Below are 24483 nucleotides of genomic sequence, written 5' to 3'. Positions count from 1 at the left end.
GTACAGTGTGGAAATTCCTGCAGTGTGTACGGGTACAGTGTGGAAATTCCTGCAGTGTGTGTACGGGTACAGTGTGGAAATTCCTGCAGTGTGTGTACGGGTACAGTGTGGAAATTCCTGCAGTGTGTGTACGGGTACAGTGTGGAAATTCCTGCAGTGTGTGTACGGGTACAGTGTGGAAATTCCTGCAGTGTGTATGGGTACAGTGTGGAAATTCCTGCAGTGTGTGTATGGGTACAGTGTGGAAATTCCTGCAGTGTGTGTACGGGTACAGTGTGGAAATTCCTGCAGTGTGTACGGGTACAGTGTGGAAATTCCTGCAGTGTGTGTGTACGGGTACAGTGTGGAAATTCCTGCAGTGTGTGTGTACGGGTACATTGTGGAAATTCCTGCAGTGTGTGTACGGGTACAGTGTGGAAATTCCTGCAGTGTGTGTACGGGTACAGTGTGGAAATTCCTGCAACGTTTTAGTCTGGGAATTACAGTTGTGGCTTGCGTAATTAAATCATTGTGTACGTTGCTTTCCCAGATTATTTGTGCTTTTTAGACGTGTGCAGCTATAGCACAGATGTAAAAAATACTGTATATATTTTCTCTGTATACTGAGGTTAATAATGGAAGATTTCTATGATCATCACAGTGGCTGACCGCAGCTCACAAGCCTTTGTACACTTATAATATTTAAAGCGCCAATCCTGTTTTCCCCTTTTTTTTTTGTGAGTTCTAGGATTGAAGCAGGGGGTCTCCTGAGCTGAACTGCATTAATTTCAGGTCTGGGGACCCCTGCTTCCTGATTATACTTAGCTCCGTAGGGGGCGCCGGTAGCAGCTATGTGGAGCTATCGAAATGGCAGCTTAAATGTCCCGTGGACCACTAGCAAGTCGTGATGTCATCCCTTGCTGCTTCCTATTTGCCCACGTGACCAGGACATTTAAACCTGCGTAGCTTCTACCAGCGCCCCCGACGGAGGTCAGTAACCCGGGAAGCTGGGGTCCCCGGAGTTTAACAACACGGTTCAGCTCCGGTGAGCCCCTGCTTCCCACCTAGGGTGGAGAATTTTTTGGAGCGGGGAGCACATGTTCCTTTAATGCAGTAGGGACCAGATTATCCATGATCACTCTCCTACTTGCGGTACTATGTAAGATCGAGTTATTATGGTGACCCCAGCATCCAGAAAAAGTGAGTGTTTGTTTTTCCTTTGATGTAACTTATCATCTTTTTTTGTAAGGATGTGAAGCAAGAGTTAATGAGGCTGGTGAGAGCAGCAGGGTTTGAGTCCCCCAGAGCTTCATCTGTGACGCCCAATGGCCTTTACAGTCACGGAGACAGAAGAGCCCTTTCTGCTCAAGACACCTCTCTTCTTAAGGCCGTCCTGACTGCCGGGCTGTATGACAACATAGGCAAAATCCTCTTCACAAAGTCTGTTGACATCACAGAGAAGTTGGCTTGTATGGTCGAAACGGCGCAAGGGAAAGCCCAAGCCCACCCTTCCTCTGTGAACAGAGACCTGCAAACCTACGGGTGGCTGATCTATCAAGAGAAGGTAAGATGCTGCATTGTGAGGCCAATATCGCTGCTCCTTACTTCCCTTAACTGAAGTGCGTATCATACAAGAGCATGAGTCCTACATACTTTTGAATTGTGTAAGATTATAACTGGGCAGGTGTAGGCAATACCCCCACCTCCCCCAAATAGCTTTGTATACTACAAGAAAAGGTGACCATTGTATTGTATGTCTTTATTTATATAGCGCCATTAATGTACATAACGCTTCACAGTAGTAATACACGTGGTAATCAAATAAATAATAGATAATATAAATAACAGGTCATGGGAATAAGTGCATCAGACATAAAAGTAACATTAAGGAAAAGGAGTCCCTGCTCCGAGGAGCTTACAGTCTAATTGTTAGGTAGGGAGAACGTACAGAGACAGTAGGAGGGAATTTTGGTAAGTGCGTCTGCAGGGGGCCAAGCTTTATGTATCATGTGTCCAGTATAATTCACAGTGCTATTCATATGCTTCTTTAAGCAAGTGTGTCTTAAGGTGGGTCTTAAAGGTGGATAGAGTGGGTGGTAGTCTGGTATTGAGGGGAAGGGCATCCCAGAGGTGCGGGGCAGTAAGTGAGAAAGGTTTAAGGCGGGAGAGGGCTCTAGATACAAAGGGGGTAGAAAGAAGACATCCTTGAGAGGAACGCAAGAGTCGGGATCGTGCATAGTGAGAAATTGGGGCTGAGATGTAGGGAGGGGCAGAAGAGTGTAAAGCTTTAAAAGTGAGCAGGAGAATTGAGTGTGTGATACGGGATTTGATCGGAAGCCAGGAGAGGGATTTCAAGAGGGGAGACGCGGAGACAGATTTAGAACCATGTTAAACTAGAATCCCTACTTTCTCTTCTGCTGTTTAAGATTACATGTAAGCCCCCTCTCTCCACCAATTGAGGAGACAAAAAGCCGAAGCATCAGAAAATTGCTGGAGTGTTCCTGCTGTCCAGTGAACTGCAGCAATAAACATTGGTAGTGTTGTGGTTCAGAATGCTCTCATTTGGTTGTCCTATAGTGCTAATAACACGACCTTCTGCTTTAAACCTTTCCCTGCTGAGCAGTCCTGCAGCACAGTGCTACACCTGTCTTAGTTCTGCACCTCTATTGTTGCGTTATTTTTTTGTTTTTTTGTTTGTTTCATAAGACGGTTGTATCCACTTATGGGACTCCCTTAAAAGTACTGGCAGTTGTCACGTTATTGTATGCTCCCACGAGTTATTGACTGGAATACATGACACCATGAGATCCATCACTGTGTATTTTGGAAATAATATTGAACCTGCTAGGGGAGTGTGTATCCCTCTTCTGTTTTTAGATTTTGTGCTTATTAAAAAATAAATAAAACCATGGTTCAGCAATTAGATGAGTGATACTGCTGAGTCATACCCTATGAGCCAAGGAGTTTGCACTTTGATTTTGTAACCAGGGTCTCATCTGCAGAAAGTCACGTTGATCAGGATTCAGGTTCACGGGATTCTTTAGTCTTTGAGCCGTCAGTTCCACCCTCTCCCACAAACGCGAGAAACTGCAAATTCCTGCACATACTTCTGTTCTCGTTATTGTTAGATTATCCAGGACTTGAGTCTTGTATGGTGCTTAGATTTGTGGTAGCTGGGAAGCCAGTCCTACTAATACTTGTTATGCTGGATTGAAGTGTACTTGACAGTCTTATCCAGTGGTTGAAGTCAGAGAATTGTCTTTGAAAGCAGAAGACCATAGTCCTGGTGAACTTGAAGCCATGCTCCTTTTTAGAACATTTTTAAGACGCCCGTGGTAGCCTGTTTCTGTGAGTCGGGTTACTAGATACGATCTTCATTTACCCAGGCTGTGCTGAAAAGCTGTGTAATATGGCGGGCATACAGTAAGATAACAGTGTGCTCATTTGCATGTAATTTCCCAGAATCCTTGGCTGCAGTGGAAGCACTATACTAAGAGATAATGGGGACAGGCAGGGTTGCAGACCTGTCTGAGACGTGTGAAAGTGCTCACAAGGGGAATTTTTATTTCCTGTACACTTTACGGAGGAGGGCTTTTGTCCCTTCTTTTACCCACCATAGCTTTTATATAATGTGTTTCTTTTTTGGGGTGGCGGACGGGGGGGGGGGTTAAAGTAAAATTCAGTGAAAGAACAGCATATAACACACTTGGTGAAAGCGTAGATTTGGAAGTCAGGAAAAGTAGAGGTGGAACCCAGCCGCCGTCCCACATTGACCTCTGCTTTTATTTCATTTTGATTGCCCCTCTCATCACTGGGGGTTGTTTTTTTTGTTTTTTTTTCTGCAGGTAAAATATTCCAAGATCTTCCTGAAAGAAACTACATTGGTTTCTCCCTTCCCGGTGCTCCTCTTTGGCGGGGACATAGCCGTGCAACATCGGGAACGCCTCCTCACCGTGGATGACTGGATCCAATTCCAGGTGAGGACTAGTTCTTCGTGCCGGCGGCGGCGGCAGAACAGGCTTTAACCCTTTATCGCGCTGCAGAAATATGGAAAAATAATTGGCGCCATTTTGGGGTGGTTTTTCAGTTTATTCATTTTATGGTTTAATGCACTGCAGAAGTTGGGTTATCATGTGTTCATCTTACAGTAAAGCAAAGTGACCCATGCTCTGCAATGTATTATACGCAAGGAAGCAAATGTAACAGTTTTTAGTAATACATATTATGGTTCATGAGCTTATTTAGGGGAGTACTTGGTAATGGCTTAAAATACCCAGAGCAAGCACCAGTAGCACAGCATTGAGTACACTGCTACAAAAAAAAGTACATGGTTTAATATTATAGGTATAATTGCACATATGCTCATAAAAATGAATTGGAGTTTGCACTTGTAATTACCCAGGGGGTTCCCCGGAGCTGATCTGTTGCCCCCTGTCCTCTGGGGACCCCCTTGGTTCCCGAGATATTCGAGTTTGTGTCAGATACACAAAACTACAAATCGGGCCACGGGTTCCCCAGTAGAAAGTTGCAACGTTCTCCCCAAATGACATTGCAACTTTCCAATGGCCGTACGGATGAGCCTGACCCGCGACCATTTAATGTCCCACCGGGGGCAAGTGTTCAGGGGGCTCCTCAGAGGTTGGGGCTCAATGTATCATCTCCGAGCGACCCCTTGGTTCATGTAATCTAACCCACCTGCAAAACGTAGAGCCGTGCGGGCTGCGGCTTTACATAGATTTAACTTGGCTAGATCTAAACACGCTTGTAGATGTGGAATAAGGGAATTACTGTATTGATATAATGGTGACCTGTGTCCTGTAATGTGCTTTCAGGCTCCTGTGAAGATCGCTGTCATTTTTAAACAGTTGCGTGTTTTAATTGAATCGGTTCTAAAGAAAAAACTTGAAAACCCCAAAATGTCACTAGAAGGTACGTTTTGCTGCAGGTCCAGTGTACCTGACCGGCTGTTCCTTCTCCGTTATGTACCAGTCCCTAACTAACAAAATGGGGATCTGTTGTGTTTTATGTGATATTTTTTTATTTATAGTGTTTGCAATTATTTTGAAACATATATTTTGAAACCTAGCATGCACAAAAAAAGAATAGAGTACAAATAAATAAGAGTTCTTGCACCTAAGCATCGCTTTGCATAGTATTTTTCTCCATATAAGAGCTTTTATAAGCAGTGCATTGTTGGTTTAACATATAATTGGTGAGCTAGACATTTAAAGCTGCAGTTCAAGCAATATCCTACGTGTTTTTTTTGTTTTGTTTTTTAAATCAGTTCTGTGCCATGAGAAAATAAATTTTTTTAAAACAATTTTTAAAGAAATTTTTAATGTATTCTAATGTAGCAAGCATTTTTGTTTCTATAGAAACCATTTACAAAGTCACATCCCCTTCCTGTTCTGATACAGGCTCTGGCGCTCTGCCCTCTCTCTAGCAGTGCTCCAATTGTATTTAGGCCTGCCTGGTCACATGATCTTCCACACAGAACTTTGCATCCTGGGTATTCTTGTGCAGCCATAACAGTGAATTAAATAACCCCCGATTCGGCGATAGATTACAGGAGAACGGATCGATCGGCAGCTTAGCTAATCACTTGCCAGTGTGCAGATTGTATTGATGCACATATTGAATGGAATTATTATTTTTTTAACGGCAGCTTTAATACCATGGCCGGTGCAAGCTTATTAGGCGCCCTGAGTGAACCTTCAGCCATCACCCCCCACAGGACAGAAGACACAGACACTCCCTCTCTCCAGTCCATGCTGCTTCCTTCTCTGCTTGGCCCCACCCCCAGACTCCTTACTTCTCCTTCTGATTGGCTGCATTACCCGGTAGCAGCCAATCAGGATGGAGGAAACTGCCCCGCCCCCTAGCAACAGCGCTGCTCTGGGAGATCAGGGAATTCCGATCGCGGTTAATTACCTGAACTAAGCAAAGTTTCCTAATGGTTAAACCAGCCTTGCTGCCCCATGGACACAGGAAGCCAAATCACACACAAATATTCACTACGTGTATATCTATATAAACAGAAATCATACATTAATCTTTTAGCCCCGTCAGTGCCAGAATGTCTGCAGCATCCGCATGTCGTGGACCTTCCACCATTGCGATCACATGATTGCAACGCACCCCCAATGATGGAAATAGAAAAGGAAGGGTCCTCCGGCTGGACTCAATCTCCCCTAGAAAGAAACAAAACAGAGATGACGTCCACTGGAGGTCGCTGGGACACCTTTTGTGCTAAGGGGTTAATAATTAATAAATAAATTATTATATCCAGAGAAGAAAGCGCAGAAATGTAATGCACTTCACAGCATAACTGCTCCTATTGCCCCATCCTCCCCGCTCCTCCCCCAAAACAAGATCTCCAGAGGGCCGAAACATAACAAGGAAATGCAAGCACTAAGGCTGGGTCTATGCTGCCGGGGCGCGCTACGCCGTGCGCGCGCAAGCTAGTTATAGATGGCTGCGGTCAGCCAGCCTTTCTATACAAGGGCCGCGCACGGCGAGGAGCCGACAGACAGCGGCGAAGATGGTGGGAGGGATGATTTCGCGCCGATACCGACGCTCAAATGTGTGTGTGGATGTGTGTGTGTGGATGTGTGTGTGTGTGTGTGGATGTGTGGATGTGGATGTGTGGATGTGGATGTGTGGATGTGGATGTGGATGTGTGTGGATGTGTGTGGATGTGGATGTGTGTGTGTGTGTGTGTGTGTGTGTGTGTGTGTGTGTGTGTGTGTGTGTGTGTGTGTGTGGAGGTGTGTGGATGTGTGTGTGTGGATGTGTGTGTATGGATGTGTGTGTATGGATGTGTGTGTATGGATGTGTGTGTATGGATGTGTCAATGAGTGCACAAATAAAACATTTTTTATTTATTCAACTTTTTTGTTTAAAAAAATCTTATTTACACCATTATTTCACTCACACAATCTATACACACACATATACTCTCACACACACACACACACACACACACACACACACACACACACACACACACACACACACACACACACACACACACACACACACAGTGCCTGTCGCTCCTGGCAGCACTGAATGCTATACAAACAAAAAGCATGCGGCACATGCACTCGCGCGCACGGCCGCAACCAGTATAGCTCGGCCCTTAGGCAGCCTAAATGCGTGTTAAAGTCTGACTGTGATCTTGTTACAGTCTCACGGACAGGAGAACTTAATCTGCTGTCAATAACATCACTGCAGAGCTTCCCCCATAGGCCTTAGGTAGGATTGGGCAAGGATACACATCTGTTAAAGCTGATGAAAGCCTTTATGGATAATAAAATGAAATCCCTGTAGTTTGCCTGTGTCCCACAGCAGCAGTCACACTAATTGCCATTTGTATGTGTTCGTTTTACTTTGCTCCTGCCCGTTCCAGCACTGTTTTTATTTTGTTTAATCGGATGCTCCGTATAGGAAATGTGAGCGTTTGGAGTGTCTGGGAGGTTAAAATGGAGCTCTCCCTAGAGCCCATTGCAGTCTAAAGATTACCATGATAACCTCAGAACAGTGATTCCCAACCAGGGCCCTCAGAACAGTGATTCCCAACCAGGGCCCCTTGAAGCAGTCTCAGGGGTTCCTCCTATGGACCACAGACCCCCCCCCCCCCCCCCATCCCCCTGGGGGTGTTTTTTTTTGGTATGTATTTTGTAGGGTGGATTGAGTGAGAGTGGGGTAATTGATGGAAGGTAGGGGCGAGAGTAAGAGAAGAGAGGGGGGTAGGAGGGAGTGAGGAGAAGAGGGAGTAAGAGTGAGATGCAAAGGATAAATACATGGGAGGCGGAAGGGGGGGGGAGAGTTAGTGAGATGGATGGGAGAGAAATACATGGGAAGAGGGTGGGAAATAGAGGTGGCTCGTGAGGTGTGAAATGTTGTGACTGACCCCTGTCGAACCTAATATGTGTCAGCCAGATAGGGGTTCCCCGAGATTTTTCGAAATACTTCAAGTGTTCCTCCAAACAAAAAAGGTTGGAAATCACTGCCTCAGAAGCTAGAGATGAAATCGTGTTTGTATTTTTTTTTTTTATTTAAGAGCAGGACATGCTCAGAGGGCAGGATACTAACATTATAGGACTTAAACTCATACAGACTTGTGGGAAAATGGCTGCTTTAAATTCTCTTAAATTGCGTAATAAACATAAGCTGGAATATGCACTCGAAACATTTAATGAGCAATTCAATCACCTTGTGTAACCCACCTATGCCTCCTTTATTTTTTGTATCTATAAGGTGCACTGATCCCAATGTCTGCTTTACATAAAAGCTACAACGTGCTTTTAAATGTGTATTTGTATTGTCCCATTTACATTTGAACTTTTTTATGCTCCCTTTTTGCAGATGACAAGATTTTGAATATCATCAAAGAACTAATAAAAACAGAACCGTAACGAACAAAACTGCCAACGCTAAGGATTCTCCTACATGGAGCCGTGGAGAGAGAAGAAACAAGCGATAGAATTCTGTGCTATTTCAACTCCACTGCAAAACATTGTGCTTTGTGCGTAGGATCAACTGCGTTTCCCTTTTCACTGTTGGACGCGGCATTGAAGATATTAACGGACATTCTTTTTATTATTAACGGATTTTACATGTATTGTTGAATTTGCAATAAAAAAAAAACCTGTGGCCTAGATATTTTGTCTTGCTTGACACGGTGTTAAATATGTTCATTCTATTAACGCTTGGATAGCAGAACGCGTGACGCATGCTTTGTCTAATTGTGCAAATAGAATCTAGAAAGTTGCAGTTATTCCGTCACAAGGGGTCTGTGATGTAGAGCAGGGGGGCTCACCTCCTGTCCTCAAGCCTCCCCCCCCAAACAGGTCAGGTTTTCAGGATATCCCAACTTAAGCACAGGTAGCTCAACCAGTCCCTGCTTCAGCACAGGTGACTCAATACTGAGCCTCTGATTGAACCACCTGTGCTGAAGCTGGGATATCCTGAAAACCTGACCTGTTGGGGGGACTTGAGGCCTGGAATTGACCCCCCCTGATGTAGAGCTGTAATAGCGTTCTGTTGCTTGCAACGATGCCGTTTAAAGGGCAGGAGCAAAAGTCCTTGATAGATGCAGTTTCTCAGATTGCACCAGTTTGCACATGAGGTCTGGAGTCCTTGTAAGGCCCCGTCTTCATCTTCTCGGAACAAACTTCAGACACTCTATAAAAGAACCACGGACAGAAGTATGTGCGGCGTTTGTAACGTTTTTCTTTTCACTTATTTGGCCACGGAAGCCGGACTCAAAGTGGAAGTAAAGCTTTCCGTGGCTGTGCTTCTCGCACAACACTGACAAAGCTCCACTCCAGTCCTCAAGCTACCCCCCCCCCCTCTGCCAACAGGTCCGATTCTCAGGATGTCCCTGCTTCAGCACAGGAGGCACAATCAGAGGCTTAATTGAAGACAGCCTCTGACTGAGCCACCTGTGCTGCAGGAGGGATATCCTGAAAACCTGACCTGTGGGGGGGAAGTCTTCAGGACTGGAGTTGAGCCCCCCCCCCCCCGCATTAGATGACAAACGCCTCCCTTTTTATTACTTATTATTACCCTTAATTCTGGAACTATCAGTATAACTTGAAGACAGCTTATGTTTTCATTTAATTTGGAAGATCAATGAAGTTACTAAAATATCGCATATAGATAGAAATATGTGTGATCTGTTTAAGTTTGCCATTACGGTTATTTGTTGGTAATAGTAATCTTTGTATGCACACACTGTAATCTTAAGCCAGAGATAAATCAGGGCTCATAAGGTGACGTTGCCTAAAAGAAGAACTTACAATTATGCTCCTTGAGTTTAACGCATGTCCTGCAAGCTAATTATATGCAGAAATAATGGCTTTTGTACATCTTATTATCATAGGCTAAACATCACATCATTCTAGCGTAACACTGAGTTATTTGGCAATAACAGGACTTTGTCAGTCTCGGCCTTACTCCGATCCAGACCCTAAAATAGATGTTTAACTTAAGTTGAGAGAGGTGAGGAGATTGGGAAATAACGTTTTAGTTAACTCATGCTAACCCCCATCCGGACCCTGTAAAAGCCCTTATGAAGTGTCTGGATGTGAGTAACGCCAGGTTTAGGTATGGCCTAACGCTACACCCTGTGCCCGTGTTAATCTTAATGGATTTTAATAATGTCTCATTTAATTGTCACTAACGGCTGTTAACTCAAGGCTCTTGGCAAGAGAAAACATGACTTAACATTGCGTTACTGTCCTTTGACGATACACAGGCTGAGATGATAGTAGGCGCGCGCACGTCTATCACTCAAGCGATCCCTGGTCTGAGGCAATAGGGGAGGCGTGGCGGACGCGTCACAGGGCTGATTTGCCCTCATTGGCAGTTTTCGGAGCTTTGTGGATCCGGGCCATGCTTAATGCATAGCTCATGTAATGGACCCAGCATGAGTTGTTACTGGGTGTAGTTGGCATATAAGTTTATCGATGTCAGCAAAAGCACTAGTATTGTCCAGTACTTTTCCACTTGTGCTGTGGGGTTCTCTGAGATTCCAGTAATAAAAAATTCAGAATAGTGGATATAATATTACACTATTCGTTTTGCACCATTTCTTTATAGTTTACTGATTTGATTTTCATAAACGTTATTAAGTTATGCTATGTTGTAATGTTATCATAATGCATCATATCACAATGTGATGTTATGAGGGAGAAGGAGCAGCTTCAGTGAGTAAAGACACTGACTGGCACTGAGTTTGAAGCAGGGGAACCTGGTTCAATTCCCAGTGTCGGCTCCTTGTGACCTTGGGCAAGTCACTGTATCTCCCTGTGCCTCAGGCACTAAAAGAAAACATAGATTGTAAGCTCTATGGGACAGGGACTGTGTGCAACATGTCTCTGTAAAGTGCAATGTAAACTAGTGGCGCCATACAAGAACAAATTATTATTATTATTATTATCCTCATGTGTGGTATAGGACAATTGTTACTTGTTCCATCGGACATGTCCAGGCATATCTCAGTATTCTGTGGCAACATTACTATTGAATGCTATGGAAAAATCTGATCTTCTGAGGCATGCCTGGGTACAGTGAGGTATCTAGGGGTACAGTGTGGTCTGGTACATATGTAGGATTAACAGGCCAAGGATGGATTCCACTGGGTCAGAAGAAATATTGAAATGAGAGTACTGTGAGTTTTAAAACCACCTGTTTCAAAGATTTAACGGCACAAAAAACACTGGTTCAGCGATGGTGCTATTAGGAATGTAGGGTAAATAGGTTTCTGGGGAAAAATTGAAGGTTCAAACTCACTGATTTTATTATACTGTCATTTATTAAAAACTAATGTTTTTCTCCCAGGCTAACATGAGTTCTATAACTTTTCATTTCAACTTCTGTGAAGATGATGTGGGCACACAGCCTCTATATTGTACACTATTCCAAAAAGTCTATAGTCTGGTTTTGATCACATCTGGTTAAATGGTTTTTTCTAAGCTTAAGCCACCTTGTAATCACTAAATGCTCTTTTTCCTTGGGTTTTATATGTCAGTACTGGTAAATAAAACTCGAACACGTCTGACTGGCATGGCCCTCCTCCTACTTGTACATTTCTAACACTTGAAATGTTGTTGTTCTCAAAATATCTGCTGATGTGGGTTTTCCCCCCCCTATTACACTTTCAATGACAACTGAGCACACTGTTTCCTGATTATTTTGTTTGTTTCAAGTCTCACCGTGCTGTGAATTCAACGCTGTAAAGAACGTGACATGAAACTGACCTTTCAACTTTTACGGCAAGCAGAGATGTGAAGGGCACTTGAATAGAGAAGTCTGTGCACTGATCATTGAGATATTGAGCAATACTGAGCCGTGGAAGACATCCAGCAGCCGCTGATTTCACTTGAGATATAGATATATTGTCCGCTTATTTTGCAGATTAAAAAAAAATGATATATATATATAACATTTGCAGTAGCACTTGTGTTCTATACATCCATCTCTACCCATCTCTGAGTTTATTTATTAAAGTGCAATATTGCCGATCGGGTCTGCATAAGAATCTAAGCGTGTGCATATCAGTATGTATGTTTCTCTTGGATTTAAATATCACCTCTATGCTGACGACACACATTTACTTTTCAACCCCCAACCTTACACCTGCTGTCCAGACCAAAGTTTCTGAATGTCTCTGCTATATCATCCTGGATGGCCCTCTGCTGACTTAAACTTAACATGGCAAAAACAGGGCTCCTCATACTTCCTCCCAATCCTGGCCCTACTACCTACTTCCACATTACTGATGGAAGTACTATCATTCACCCAGTAGCCCAAGTATGCTGCCAAGGGGTCACACTCAACTCCTCTCTCACATTCAAAACGTTTCTAAAACCTGTCACTTTTTCCTCCTCAATAATACTAACATACGTCTTTTCCTCTGTTGCTCGACTGATAAAACTCTGACTCAGGCCCTCATTCTCTCCTGTCTCAATTACTGTAACCTCCTGTTGTCCGGCCTTCCTGCCTCTCGCCTGTCTCCCCTACAATCTATCCTAAACACTGCTGCCAGAATTACTCTACTCTTTCCTAAATCTGTCTCCGCGTCTTCCCTGCTGAAATAACTCTCCTGGCTTCCTATCAAATCCTGCATCTCACACTTGATTCTCCTCACTTAAAGCTTTTCACTCTTCTACCCCTTCTTACATCTCAGCCCTAATTTCTCACTATGCACCATCCTGACTCTTGCGTTCTGCTCAAAGATGTCTTCTCTCTACCCCCTTTGTATCTAAAGCCCTCTCCGGCCTTAAACCTTTCTCACTGACTGCCCCACACCTCTGGAATGCCCTTGCCCTCAAATCCTGACTAGCACCCTCTCTATCCACCTTTAAGACCCACTTGCTTAAAGAAGCATATGAGTAGCACAGTGGCTAATAATATACACGATACATAAAGCTTGGCCCCCTGCAGACGCACTTACCAGAATGCCCTCCTACTGTCTCTGTACGTTCTCCCAACCAATTACATTGTAAGCTCCTCGGAGCAGGGACTCCTCTTCCTAAATGTTACTTTTATGTCTGACGCACTTATTCCCATGACCTGTTATTTGTTATTTATATGATTGTCACGTGCATTACTACTGTGAAGCGCTATGTACATTAATGGCGCTATATAAATAAAAACATACGTATGTGTGTGCAAGTGTTCTTGTCGACATTTGCACTTGTATATAAGTGTAAGAGTGCGTCTATGTGGGTAAAGGAGAAATATATTGTTTGTATTAGCTGATCTCTCTCATCATGTCTCCAAGGCCCCTGTCCTGTATTCTGTAAGCCGTCTTCCTGCTGGTGTAAAATCGCAGTTTGCGCGGCTCGTGATTTAACTTAGCTTTCAAAATAAGATTTTTTTTGCAGATATATATAGTTAGGTCCGGAAATAATTGGACACTGACACAATTTTCAGAATTTTGGCTCTGTACGCCACCACAATGGATTTGAAATGAAACAACCAAGATGCAATAGAAGTGCAGACTTTCAGCTTTAACTCAAGGGGTTGAACAAAAATATCGTATGAAACGTTTAGGAATTGCAACCATTTTCATACACAGTCCCCTTATTTCAGGGGCTCAAATGTAATTGGACAAATTAGCACAATCATAAATAAAATGTTAATTTTTAATACTTTGTCGAGAATCCTTTGCAGGCAATGACTGCTTGAAGTCTGGAACGCATGGACATCACCAAACGCTGGGTTTCCTCCTTTGTGATGCTTTGCGAGGCTTTTACTGCAGCTGTCTTCAGTTGTTGTTGTTGTTGTTGTTTGTTCGTGGGTCTTTCTGCCTTAAGTTGTGTCTTCAGCAAGTGAAATGCATGCTCGATCGGGTTGAGATCAGGTGATTGACTCGGCCATTGCAGAATATTCCACGTCTTTGCCTTAAAAAACACCTGTGTTGCTTTCGCAGTATGTTTTGGGTCATTGTCCATCTGTAAAGTGAAGCGCCGTCCAATCAACTTTGCTGAATTTGGCTGAATCTGATCAGACAATATATCCCTATACACTTCAGAATTCATCCAGCTGCTTCTGTCTTCTGTCACATCATCAATAAACAGTGACCCAGTGCCATTGTTAGCCATGCATGCCCATGCCATCACATTGCCTCCACTGTGTTTTACAGATGATGGGGTATGATCCGTTCCAAGCCTTCTCCATACTTTTTTCTTCCCATCATTCTGGTACAGGTTGATCTTAGTTTCATCTGTCCAAAGAATGCTGTTCCAGAACTGGGCTGGCTTTTTTAGATATTGTATGGCAAAGTCTAATCTGGCCTTTCTATTCTTGAGGCTTATGAATGGTTTGCACCTTGTGGTGAACCCTCTGTATTTGCTCTCGTAAAGTCTTCTCTTTATGGTAGACTTGGATAATATGCCTACCTTCTGGAGAGTGTTCTTCACTTGGCTGGATGTTGTGAAGGAGTTTTTCTTTACCATGGAAAGGATCCTACAATCATCCACCACTGTTGTCTTCCGTGGACGTCCAGGCCTTTTTGTGTTGCAGAGCTCACCAGTACGTTCTGTTTTTTTTTTTTTCTCAGAATGTATCAAACTGTTGATTTGGCCACTCCTAATGTTCCTGCTATCTCTCTGATGGATTATTATTTTTGCAGCCTAAGGATGCCCTGTTTCACTTGCATAGAGAGCTCCTTTGACCGCATATTGTGGGTTCTAGCAACAGCTTCCAAATGTGAATGCCACACCAGGAATCAACTCCAGACCTTTAACCTGCTTAATTGATGATGAACTAATGAAGGAATAGCCCACACCTGTCCATGAAACAGCTTTTGAGTCAATATTCCAATTACTTTTGGTCCCTTGAAAAAGAGGGGGCTACATATTAAAGAGATGTAATTCCTAAACCCTTCCTCCAATTTGGATGTGAAGATCCTCAAATTAAAGCTGATAGACTGCACTTTAAGCCCATATTCATTATTTAACTGTAACTTGAATTTATTTTGGTACACAGCCGAAATAACAAAACTTGTGTCAGTGTCCAATTATTTCCGGACCTAACTTTGTGTGTGTGTTTAGTTTCAGTACATGTCCATCGGTTAATGTTGTAATCCTGCTTTCCTACATCACCTAAACCTTCTAGTCATTCTTTTGGCCATGGGACATTATTTCCATTCAAATACTAATACAGTATAGTGATAAAAAGGAGGTGCCTAACTATTCGATATGGAATGGGCCTTTACATAGGTACAGTACGTATGCGCAAACCTTACATCTTTAATATTTATTAGACAAAGTTAATTCCAAAGCCGTTTACAATTATACCGCAAAGGTATTTTTTATTACACCCTTACTTCAGGGCTCTTTATTTTCCCTGGTTATATGAATACATGTGGTTGAAGTTCCATTTAAAACCTTTTTACTACTAAAGTGACCAGCAGAGAGGCAACACATTGCGGACACAGGCAGACAGTTTATTTATGCTTATTTTTTTGAGTTACTGCCATATGCCAAAAGGTTTTTCTTCATATGTACTGAATAATTAAAGTAGTGCAAATCCTGTGATATATTTGTTTCGAGTTAATCTTGGCCTGAATTTCAGAAACTAGGTAATGATGATATCACTTTCTTCTCAGTTCTTGGTACAAATCTTCAATCCGGCATTTCATTCCAAAAGCCCCATTCCTATCCCTGTGACAGGAAATGGCAGCCATTTTGAAAGACTTAGAATGTCTGGAAAATTAGAAGCAGATATCTCTGGCGAACTAAAACAAAAAAATGTAAGGAAAATTGTAGCTAAATGCTACAGTAAGCAAAACAGTGCATTATGAACTTGTGTCAAAACAGTGAACTTGAGGACTACACTTTGAACCCATGACTTGTGAATTTTCCTATTTAGTTTTAAAGAACGATATTTAGGACGAGAAGTACGTATTTGCTCTCACACCTTTAATATTATTATGAATAAACTTGAATGTACCAAACTTAGTACGGAACTCCCCACATTTGTTGCCCATTGTAACAGGGACTTATCCCTGTTGAAGAAACTGCATCTAAATCCAGCAGGGAGCTGGTTAAGTGCAGCCAGGCAATTGACCAGGCTCCATCTGCCTAATGAGAGCTCTGTGAAAGAGTGTCATGTGAGACACAGGAAAGAGATTTTCCTCTACACATGGGTGCTGACAAGAGGGAAGAGGTCTTGAGTGCACGGAAGGACTGGGCAGTGAAAACAAGACAGAAGAGGGACCAGACTGCTTTTCATTGGAACCAGGAACCTCTCAGAGACTGGACCCTCAAAAACACTTTGGGGGTGGTATACTGGTTAGGGGCTTCCCCCCCTCCCAGGGGCTTACCCCCCTCCCACCCCACAGTCTTACCGATAGGAACTGGGGAGTGACTTCGCCCTTACACAGGGATAGGTGTTTGTTGTTTTATGTACATTTTTATTTGCGTGTGTTTATTTGAAGGAACAGGCAATAAAGCCTTATATTAATTTCACCCTAAAAACGGTCTCCATTTTGCATCACATCTCTCACACCCATGCCACACTTAAAATCCTTGGTTATTTCAGGGCTCTCGGCAGCTTGTTTAACTATATTTTACTTGAACAAAAGGAGCGGCTTGCTTTATTTGATCTTATAAACCACTGTGTAAGTCTTGCTACAGCCATAGCACTGATTAGTGCGACTCAAGTGCCAGCTAACTGAAGGAAATGCTGTGTTTGTTGACAAATACCCAACACCTTGCTTTAATAAAAGATCTGAACTGTAACATACCAGAGCATACTAGCTCACCTTGTCACGAACCCTCAGACATTGTCCTGACTGATCATCTCTTGAAAGGTCTTTATTGTGTTATGACAGGGCTCTTCAATTTACAGCCCGTGGGCCAAATTACACCCGCAAAGTGCTTCTGAGTGGCCTTTGAACCATAAGCACCTTCTCATTTCATGACACGTAGTCCAGCATTTTTTCACATTGAAACTCCCTTTTTAGAGAAGAACATGAATATGTATAATTCAAACATAACATTTTTGTAACGTGTTCATACTGTGGTTCTTTTATTGTAGTACTGTATAATGATTTTTTTTAAATTAAATAATTATTTATACATTTCAAGATTTACAATGAATGTAAGGAAAATGAAATTTATGCGAGAATAACGTATAGAGAGAAAATCCACATACACTATATAATATCGACATATAAAATACATTCTAATATATGGTATTTTGGAAATAGTAGAATAACAGAAAAATAACTTAAATCAGATGTGTCCAAATGCCATAAAAAGTTGGTTTCACCTGGCAAGATTAATGAGAGACTATTATATTGTCAAATTTTACTCCCTCTAAATAAAATGGCCTTATTGTTATTCCTTATTGAGACATGCATCGACCAACAGTATATGAAACGCTAATACAATATAATATTAGAGGGCAGCCTGCTTTCTGTGATTGCCATTATCTGACATTGTAATTTACCCATTGGTGATCAGACCTCATCAAATTTGGCTACTGAATCGTGCAATACATGCGCTCCTTTTCCAGAATCGTGCAATACATGCGCTCCTTTTCCAGAATCGTGCAATACATGCGCTCCTTTTCCAGAATAATGCAATACATGTGCTCCTTTTCCAGAATCGTACAATATATGCGCTCCTTTTCCAGAATCATGCAAAACATGCGCTCCTTTTCCAGAATCATGCAATACATGCGCTCCTTTTCCAGAATCATACAATACATGCGCTCCTTTTCCAGAATCATACAATACATGCGCTCCTTTCCAGAATCATGCAATACATGCGCTCCTTTTCCAGAATCATACAATACATGCGCTCCTTTTCCAGAATTGTGCAATACATGCGCTCCTTTTCCAGGATAGTGCAATACATGCGCTCCTTTTCCAGAATCGTGCAATACATGTGCTCCTTTTCCAGAATCGTGCAATACATGCGTTCATTTTCCAGAATCATGCAATACACGCGCTCATTTTCCAGAATCATGCAATACATGTGCTCCTTTCCAGAATCATGCAATACATGTGCTCCTTTTCCAGAATCATGACCTCCCAGATTCAGGTTTCAAATGGAGGTGTTTTTGGTTTCTTCCAAAAACCATCAATAGTAGATCTTACAGCAACAATAAGATAAGTGATTTTTTAAGGGGATAAATTTGTTATACTGTCTCTAGTAGGTCCACGGATCCTTTGGTTACAGAGATGTGGGTGATGTCCTTTATTATTTATGAAATCGTCAAATAAAATGGCATAATTAAGGGACAATTCCATCATATATTCCGCATGGACTGGAGTAAGATTAATGCGGCTCGCAGACAATCAGTGTGAGCTTGTCCTACTTTATAACAGACATTTGGGGTTTTATGTACCAAAGGCGTCTGGCTGCAAAACTAAAGCAAACTAGCGCCAAAACAAATTGTACACATTTATACTACAAAATAAAAATTAAAAAGGCCCCACAAGACATAATGAGATTTTCCCCTTTGATATAAATCCCCCTTTGGGGTTATTTATCAAAGTCCGAATGGCTACAAATTAGAAGCAAAACTGATGCAAAAACACTGCATTTAACAACTCATCTAGCAGAGAAATATCTTGTTTCGATGCAAAAATATTTCTTGATACATTTGGTACAGTTTGTTTGCTTCAGTTTTTCAGCTGGGAGACTTTATTCAATATCTCCCTCTGTCTTCTATGTTTTCGTTGTCTCCTTAATGAATCATAGTAGGATTTCACCGTCAAAGCTGCAGTCCCAACTTGTGTGTTTATGCAAAAAACGGTATTGGTCAGTGGAATTGCACCTTTAACTAAAACTTGACATTTACTTGCAGAATTCCCACATATTATTATCACAGCTGCTTGTTATCAATGCATTATACTTTACATTTCCTTCAGCATTGAAGTTGACAGAGTATTTTGATTTGAAACCAGATGGAGCAATAGTTTGTTTCTAAATACATTAAAAAAAAAATAACTAATTACTGTACATACGTATGCTGTAAATAATGTTCTATAGGCAATTGTCCACTAGATGGTGCTATATGCCATTACACTTTAATTCAGTTCGCCAACCCTTTTTTTTGTTATATAACACAATTAAATGTATACAGGTGTGTCAAAGAGTATGTATATGTAGTGTTTCTGTAATCATGATTGATCCCTAATCACACAACATTCATACCCGGTAGCTTGACCCTACCTGTCTTTCTAACTATCGACCTGTCTCCCTCCTGCCTTTTGCGTCTAAATTCCTTGAACGTCTTGTATTCTCTCGCTTGCTCCATTTTCACAACACCTAGTCTCTCCTAGACCCTCTACAATCTGGTGTCTGCACTGCTCACTCCACTAAAACAGGCCTCACTAACATAACTAATGACCTCCATGCTGCCAAAGACAGAGGTCATTACACTCTGCTCATAATACTTGACCTCTCTGCAGCATTTGATACTGTGGACCACAATCTTTTCCTTCACATTCTCCATACTCTTGGCATTCGTAACAAAGCTCTATCCTAGATCTCCTTTTACCTCTCCCATCGTACTTTCAGTGTCTCTCTTGCTAACACCTCCTCTATCGATCTCTCTGTGGGGGTACCCAAGGGCTCTGTCCGGAGACCTCTTCTCTTTTCTCTTTACACACTCTCTCTAGGTGACCTAATCACATCTCTTGGGTTCAAATATCACCTCTATGCCGATGACACACATTTACTTTTCTACCCCTGACATTACACCTGGTGTACAGACTTCAGTTTCTGAATGTCTCTCAGTGATATCATCCTGGATGGCCCTCCGCTGACTTAAAAATAACATGGCAAAAACAGGGCTCCTCATACTTCCTCCCAAACCTGGCCCTATTTCCTCCTTTTACATTACCATTGGAAGTACTATCCATACCTAGTAGCCCAAGCACACTGCCTAGGGGTCACACTTGACTCCTCTCTCACATTCTCTTCTCACATTCAAAAGGTAGCAAAAAACTGTTGTTTTTTCCTCCGCAATATTACCAAGATACACCCTTTCCCCTGTTGCTCGACTGCAAAAACTCTGACACAGACCCTCATTCTCTCCCGTCTCGATTACTGTAACCTCCTGCTGTCCGGCCTTCTTGCCTCTCACCTGTCTCCCCTACAATCTTTCCTAAACGCTGCTGCCAGAGTCACTCTACTCTTTCCTAAATCTGTCCCAGCGTCTCCCCTCATGAAATCCCTCTCCTTATTTCCTATCAAATCCCGTACCACACACTCAATTCTCCTCCTTACTTTTAAAGCTTTACACTCTTCTGCTCCTCCTTACATCTCAGCCCTAATTTCTCGCTATACACCATCCCTGCTCTTGCGTTCTGCTCAAGGATGTCTTCTCTCTACCCCTTTTGTATCCAAAGCCCTCTCCCACCCTAAACTCTTCTCACTGACTGCCCCACACCTCTGAAATGTCCTTCCCCTCAATATCCGACTAGCACCCTCTCTATCCATCTTTAAGACCCACCTTAAAACACACCTGCTTAAGGAATATGAGTAGCTCCATGGCTGATAATTAATACCTCATACAGTCAACAATCCATTTGAATGGGAGTAAAAGTGTTCTAAAACTTAGCAACGTTGTGTGGATCTGGCCCTTGGTGAATTATCGCCACAGTGTTCCAATTGCACCTATTATAATAGCATTGTTTGTGGTTCTATAGATGAGGGATGCGCAAACATTTTAATCTGCGATCCCCTGCCTGCTCACGCCCCCACCCCCCACTTTTTCTCCGGTGTTTCTGACGTCACAACGTCATGTGACCCCCGTGGCGGCGTTTGACAAGGTAAGGGAACTTGCAGAGGCATTGCGTGCTCCCCCTGCATTTAATTTAAATGCTTTGGGGAAGAGCGCGGGGCCTCTGTAAGCGCCACACCCCCCCAAGATCATTTTGCACACCCCTGATGACTTAGGAATCTTCTGTTCCATTTAGTACCATTTCATAAGACGTGCTCAGTTTATTTTACAGGTCCATCGCTCACATCATACTGTGGTTACAAAGAACATTTTTATTGCGTATAGTGGAGACAACAAGGAGAGCACAGCTTTCCAGGGGAACATCATACCCCTTCCTCAGGTTCAGCATTAACAAGAGTCCACAGCAACTTTACATTAGTAATGTAACACAAAGAAAAAAGGTGGAGCCTGAGGTAATATAGATGAACAAAATATGTACAAAAACAAATAGTACAGATGGATCTTTAACAAAAAAATCACATGCAAAAAAAATTGTACGAATTTAAAAATACATAATAAAAAAATTGCAACGTAAAATGTGTTTACATAGTTAATGACAACCGCTTCAGTAAAACAAATGAAAGCAACACTTGGTATGTAACAGTCGCTTTACTGTGTGAATGTGCATGATTATATAAAAAATCATCTTCAGCGCTTGTCGATCCACTGCTGGATGAATTTGATCCCCAATGATCTTTCACGTGCGCTGCAATTACAGCATCTTTTCCTCGTTGCTCCAACAAATGTTCTGATTTCGTCCTCCCATCTTACTTTTGGTCGTTCGTCTTGATCTTTTAATCTCTCTCGGAATGCAGTCAGGTGGCATCTTGGCCAACGATGGTCATTTCTTCTTGCGATATGTCCAGCCACTGACATTTTCATTTCTTCACCCTTGTGATATCACAGACTTTTGTTTGTTTCGAACCCATTCATTCCTTGTCCTGTCTCATCAGGTAATACCCAGCATGCATCTCTCCAGTCTTCTCTGCATTGTCTGAAGCTTCTGAATTATCTTTGCGTTTAGGATCCAAGTTTCACATCCACACGTGAGCACGGGCAGAATACGCTGGTCAAACACTTTCTTCTTGAGGCAGAGTGGATGGTTCCCTTGAAAGATTAGACAATATTTACAAAGAAGGTTCCCCATGTGATGCACTCAAGGGCCTAAACTGAATACATTGAATACACAACTTTTAATTCATAATTAAAAAGAGCAAATTAATGAGAGAACTAAATAACAAAAATAATTTCAAAATACTAGAGCTGCAACTGTGTGACTAACACGATTGAATACAGAGCATAGGGGCGAAAATATGGAACAGGGTCTGAGCTATATAGTATAACGCCTAATGTGTTGCGGTCCAAGGTCCGAAATTTGAAAGTCCCTTGGGGGATATAAAGTGAAGCCAAAACAAAACAATAGTGATTAAATATAAATTTGGTTACATGATTTAGGGCAATTCGCCTATATTATGTGGAGCACAAATTCCCAGATGAAACTAAGGATTATTAAAAAGGAAACATTCATTCTTCATTTAAAAACATCATGGTGAAGGGCAATCTATCTCATCCCAACTGGTTTCAACACCATTGTGTCTTCATCTGGGGATACCTCCCCCATACCTGTTCCATAAAGCTGGTTTTAGAAAAATCGCAGGCGAAGTCATTAATAAGAGTCTCTGCAGCGCTTATATTTCTCTAAATGAAGGAAACAACTGAAGACTTTCACACCAAAGTATGGGATCAGAGTGGGACAAGGAACAGAAAGGGCAATTTGCGCACACTAAGAAAACAAAAAGACTCTAGTAAGTGGAGCGGCTCCACCTTGAAACATGTGATTTCACGCTGAAGTTGCAGAATACAATTATAGAAATAATGGCAATTACATAACTGACGTATCTCTGGCATGACGCTCTGCGCAGGGAGAGTTAGATGAAAGTTTGTTTGTGTGCCGAATACCTGGCTTGTTGAAAAAGCTTGTCACTGGGACGGTCTGTAGGGCCATATTACTAAGCAGTGCTATGCCAGAAATCACCTTCTGGGGCCAGAAAACACCTTACAGCCCAATCACTTCAAAGTATCTTCCGACGCCACATGTACGTAAGTATTATATGGTTCATCTAATTGTCTCGAATTGCTGTATAATCTTATAGATTACTTAATGTACCTTTTTTGGTGGGGGGTTCCTCTGTGTCTTTTATCTTCCTTTTCCCAGTCTTTCAGCGTATTTGCCTCTGCTATCTCAGTGGAGCGGCTGCATCACAGGGATGTCTTGGTTTTTGCCGATTGTAGAACGACACTCCCTTTGTACAGCATGTCACAGACTAAGGCTACGCTTATAGTGCCGGCGACGGTCGCTGGAAAATCAAATAGAGATGACTTCCAGCGATCGCGACCAATCCGTCTCTCCCTCGCGTCGCGCTTACTATAAGCACACGCGACGGCGGCAATGCATTTGTTTTGCGGCGACGTCACGTCGCTGTCGCCGGCGCTATAAGCGCAGCCTAAAGCAGCGTCATTGCGTGCGGAGGCTGAATCAACGCGAAGGTTTAAGGTGTATTTATCCTGTAAGAACAGAAAGTGGGAGCCGGATGAAACAGACCTCCTCTTTAACACAGAAGTGGTAGTTTCATTTTATTGAGAGAAAAGTAATGGTACTCTGCAGCCCCCAGAGCACACTTTGACTACTAGCATGGCAGGAAAAACAGAGGACCCCCCCACCCCCTCCCAGGAGAGATTCATTATCTGAGCTTAATCGGTTACCACAGGAGTGTGCCCGATACCCCTTATCAGAGCTCAATGATTAGTGTTCATCTTGCAGGGATTGCAACTAAAACAGCTGCACAAAAAGTGATAAAGATGGAACTCCTTTCTGTACAAAGACAAAACAGCTGTGTTTGCTTCCAGGACATTTTGTGAGCGTAAGAACACTTTAGGATGTGCTTTAAGCCACTTCAAACTGAAGGGGCCTTTAACATTACCGGGAAGTGGATTTGACATTGAGTGAACTTACATACCATCATCTGTCTGTTTGTAGAGGTGATAAGACACGTCTGCACCGTTAACCCCTTCAAGGGCGGAGTGCATCTAAAGCAAGGGTGGGCAACTCCAGTCGTCAAGGGCAGGGCCATCTTAACAGCATTATAGGCCCCCGGGCAAAGCAGTGCACTGGGCCCGGCCTACACAACCCCTCACAGGAATAAAAATGGAAGCCGTTAATTGCCTCCCGCAAATCCGTTACAATATTCTGCTTCCATAACATTGCAAGCAATAAAAACGGCAACATTTCTCTCGCGAATGCAGACATGCCAACTCTCCGCTACAAGTCGTAATTGTTCTCCTTCTACCGAGATAGCGGGAGATTTGAATGTTGAGGCGGGTGATCGGAAAATTAGTGTTACATTCTGGTCTGTGCATAGATTGGCATGGGGCCCCTATGCTCGTAGGGCCCCCGGGCAACTGCCCAGCGTGCCCATGCGTTAAAATGGCACTGGTCAAGGGCCATCAACTGGTCAGGTTTTCCGGATATCACTGCTTCAGCACAGGTGGCTCAATTTTTGACTGAGCCACTGATTGTGCCAAATGTGCTGAAGCAGGGATATCCAGAAAAACTGACCTGTTGCTGGCCCTTGAGGACTGGCGTTGCCCACCCCTGATCTAAAGGCATTGCAATAGCAAGCAAAGCACAGACTGCAGTCGTGGAGGACACACTGCAATAAACGTTTAATGTCCCCCAAATAAAATGAA

At 42.7% G+C, this 24483-nt stretch overlaps 1 protein-coding gene across 1 annotated transcript in view; it reads left to right on the top strand.

The window, feature by feature from the left end:
* Window positions 1-8639, top strand: part of DHX29 (DExH-box helicase 29) — a 198664-nt gene extending 190025 nt beyond the window's left edge. Inside the window, exons 25-28 of the mRNA XM_075589152.1 lie at window positions 1229-1543; window positions 3825-3956; window positions 4812-4908; window positions 8347-8639. Coding sequence (XP_075445267.1) covers window positions 1229-1543; window positions 3825-3956; window positions 4812-4908; window positions 8347-8396 — 594 coding nt within the window. The 3' untranslated portion in view covers window positions 8397-8639. The remainder of the gene's footprint in view (window positions 1-1228; window positions 1544-3824; window positions 3957-4811; window positions 4909-8346) is intronic.
* Window positions 8640-24483: the final 15844 nt, after the last annotated feature.

This window comes from Ascaphus truei, chromosome 1 (assembly GCF_040206685.1).
Source record: "Ascaphus truei isolate aAscTru1 chromosome 1, aAscTru1.hap1, whole genome shotgun sequence".
Taxonomy (NCBI): domain Eukaryota; kingdom Metazoa; phylum Chordata; class Amphibia; order Anura; family Ascaphidae; genus Ascaphus; species Ascaphus truei.
This window is presented reverse-complemented; position numbering and strand designations above follow the sequence as displayed.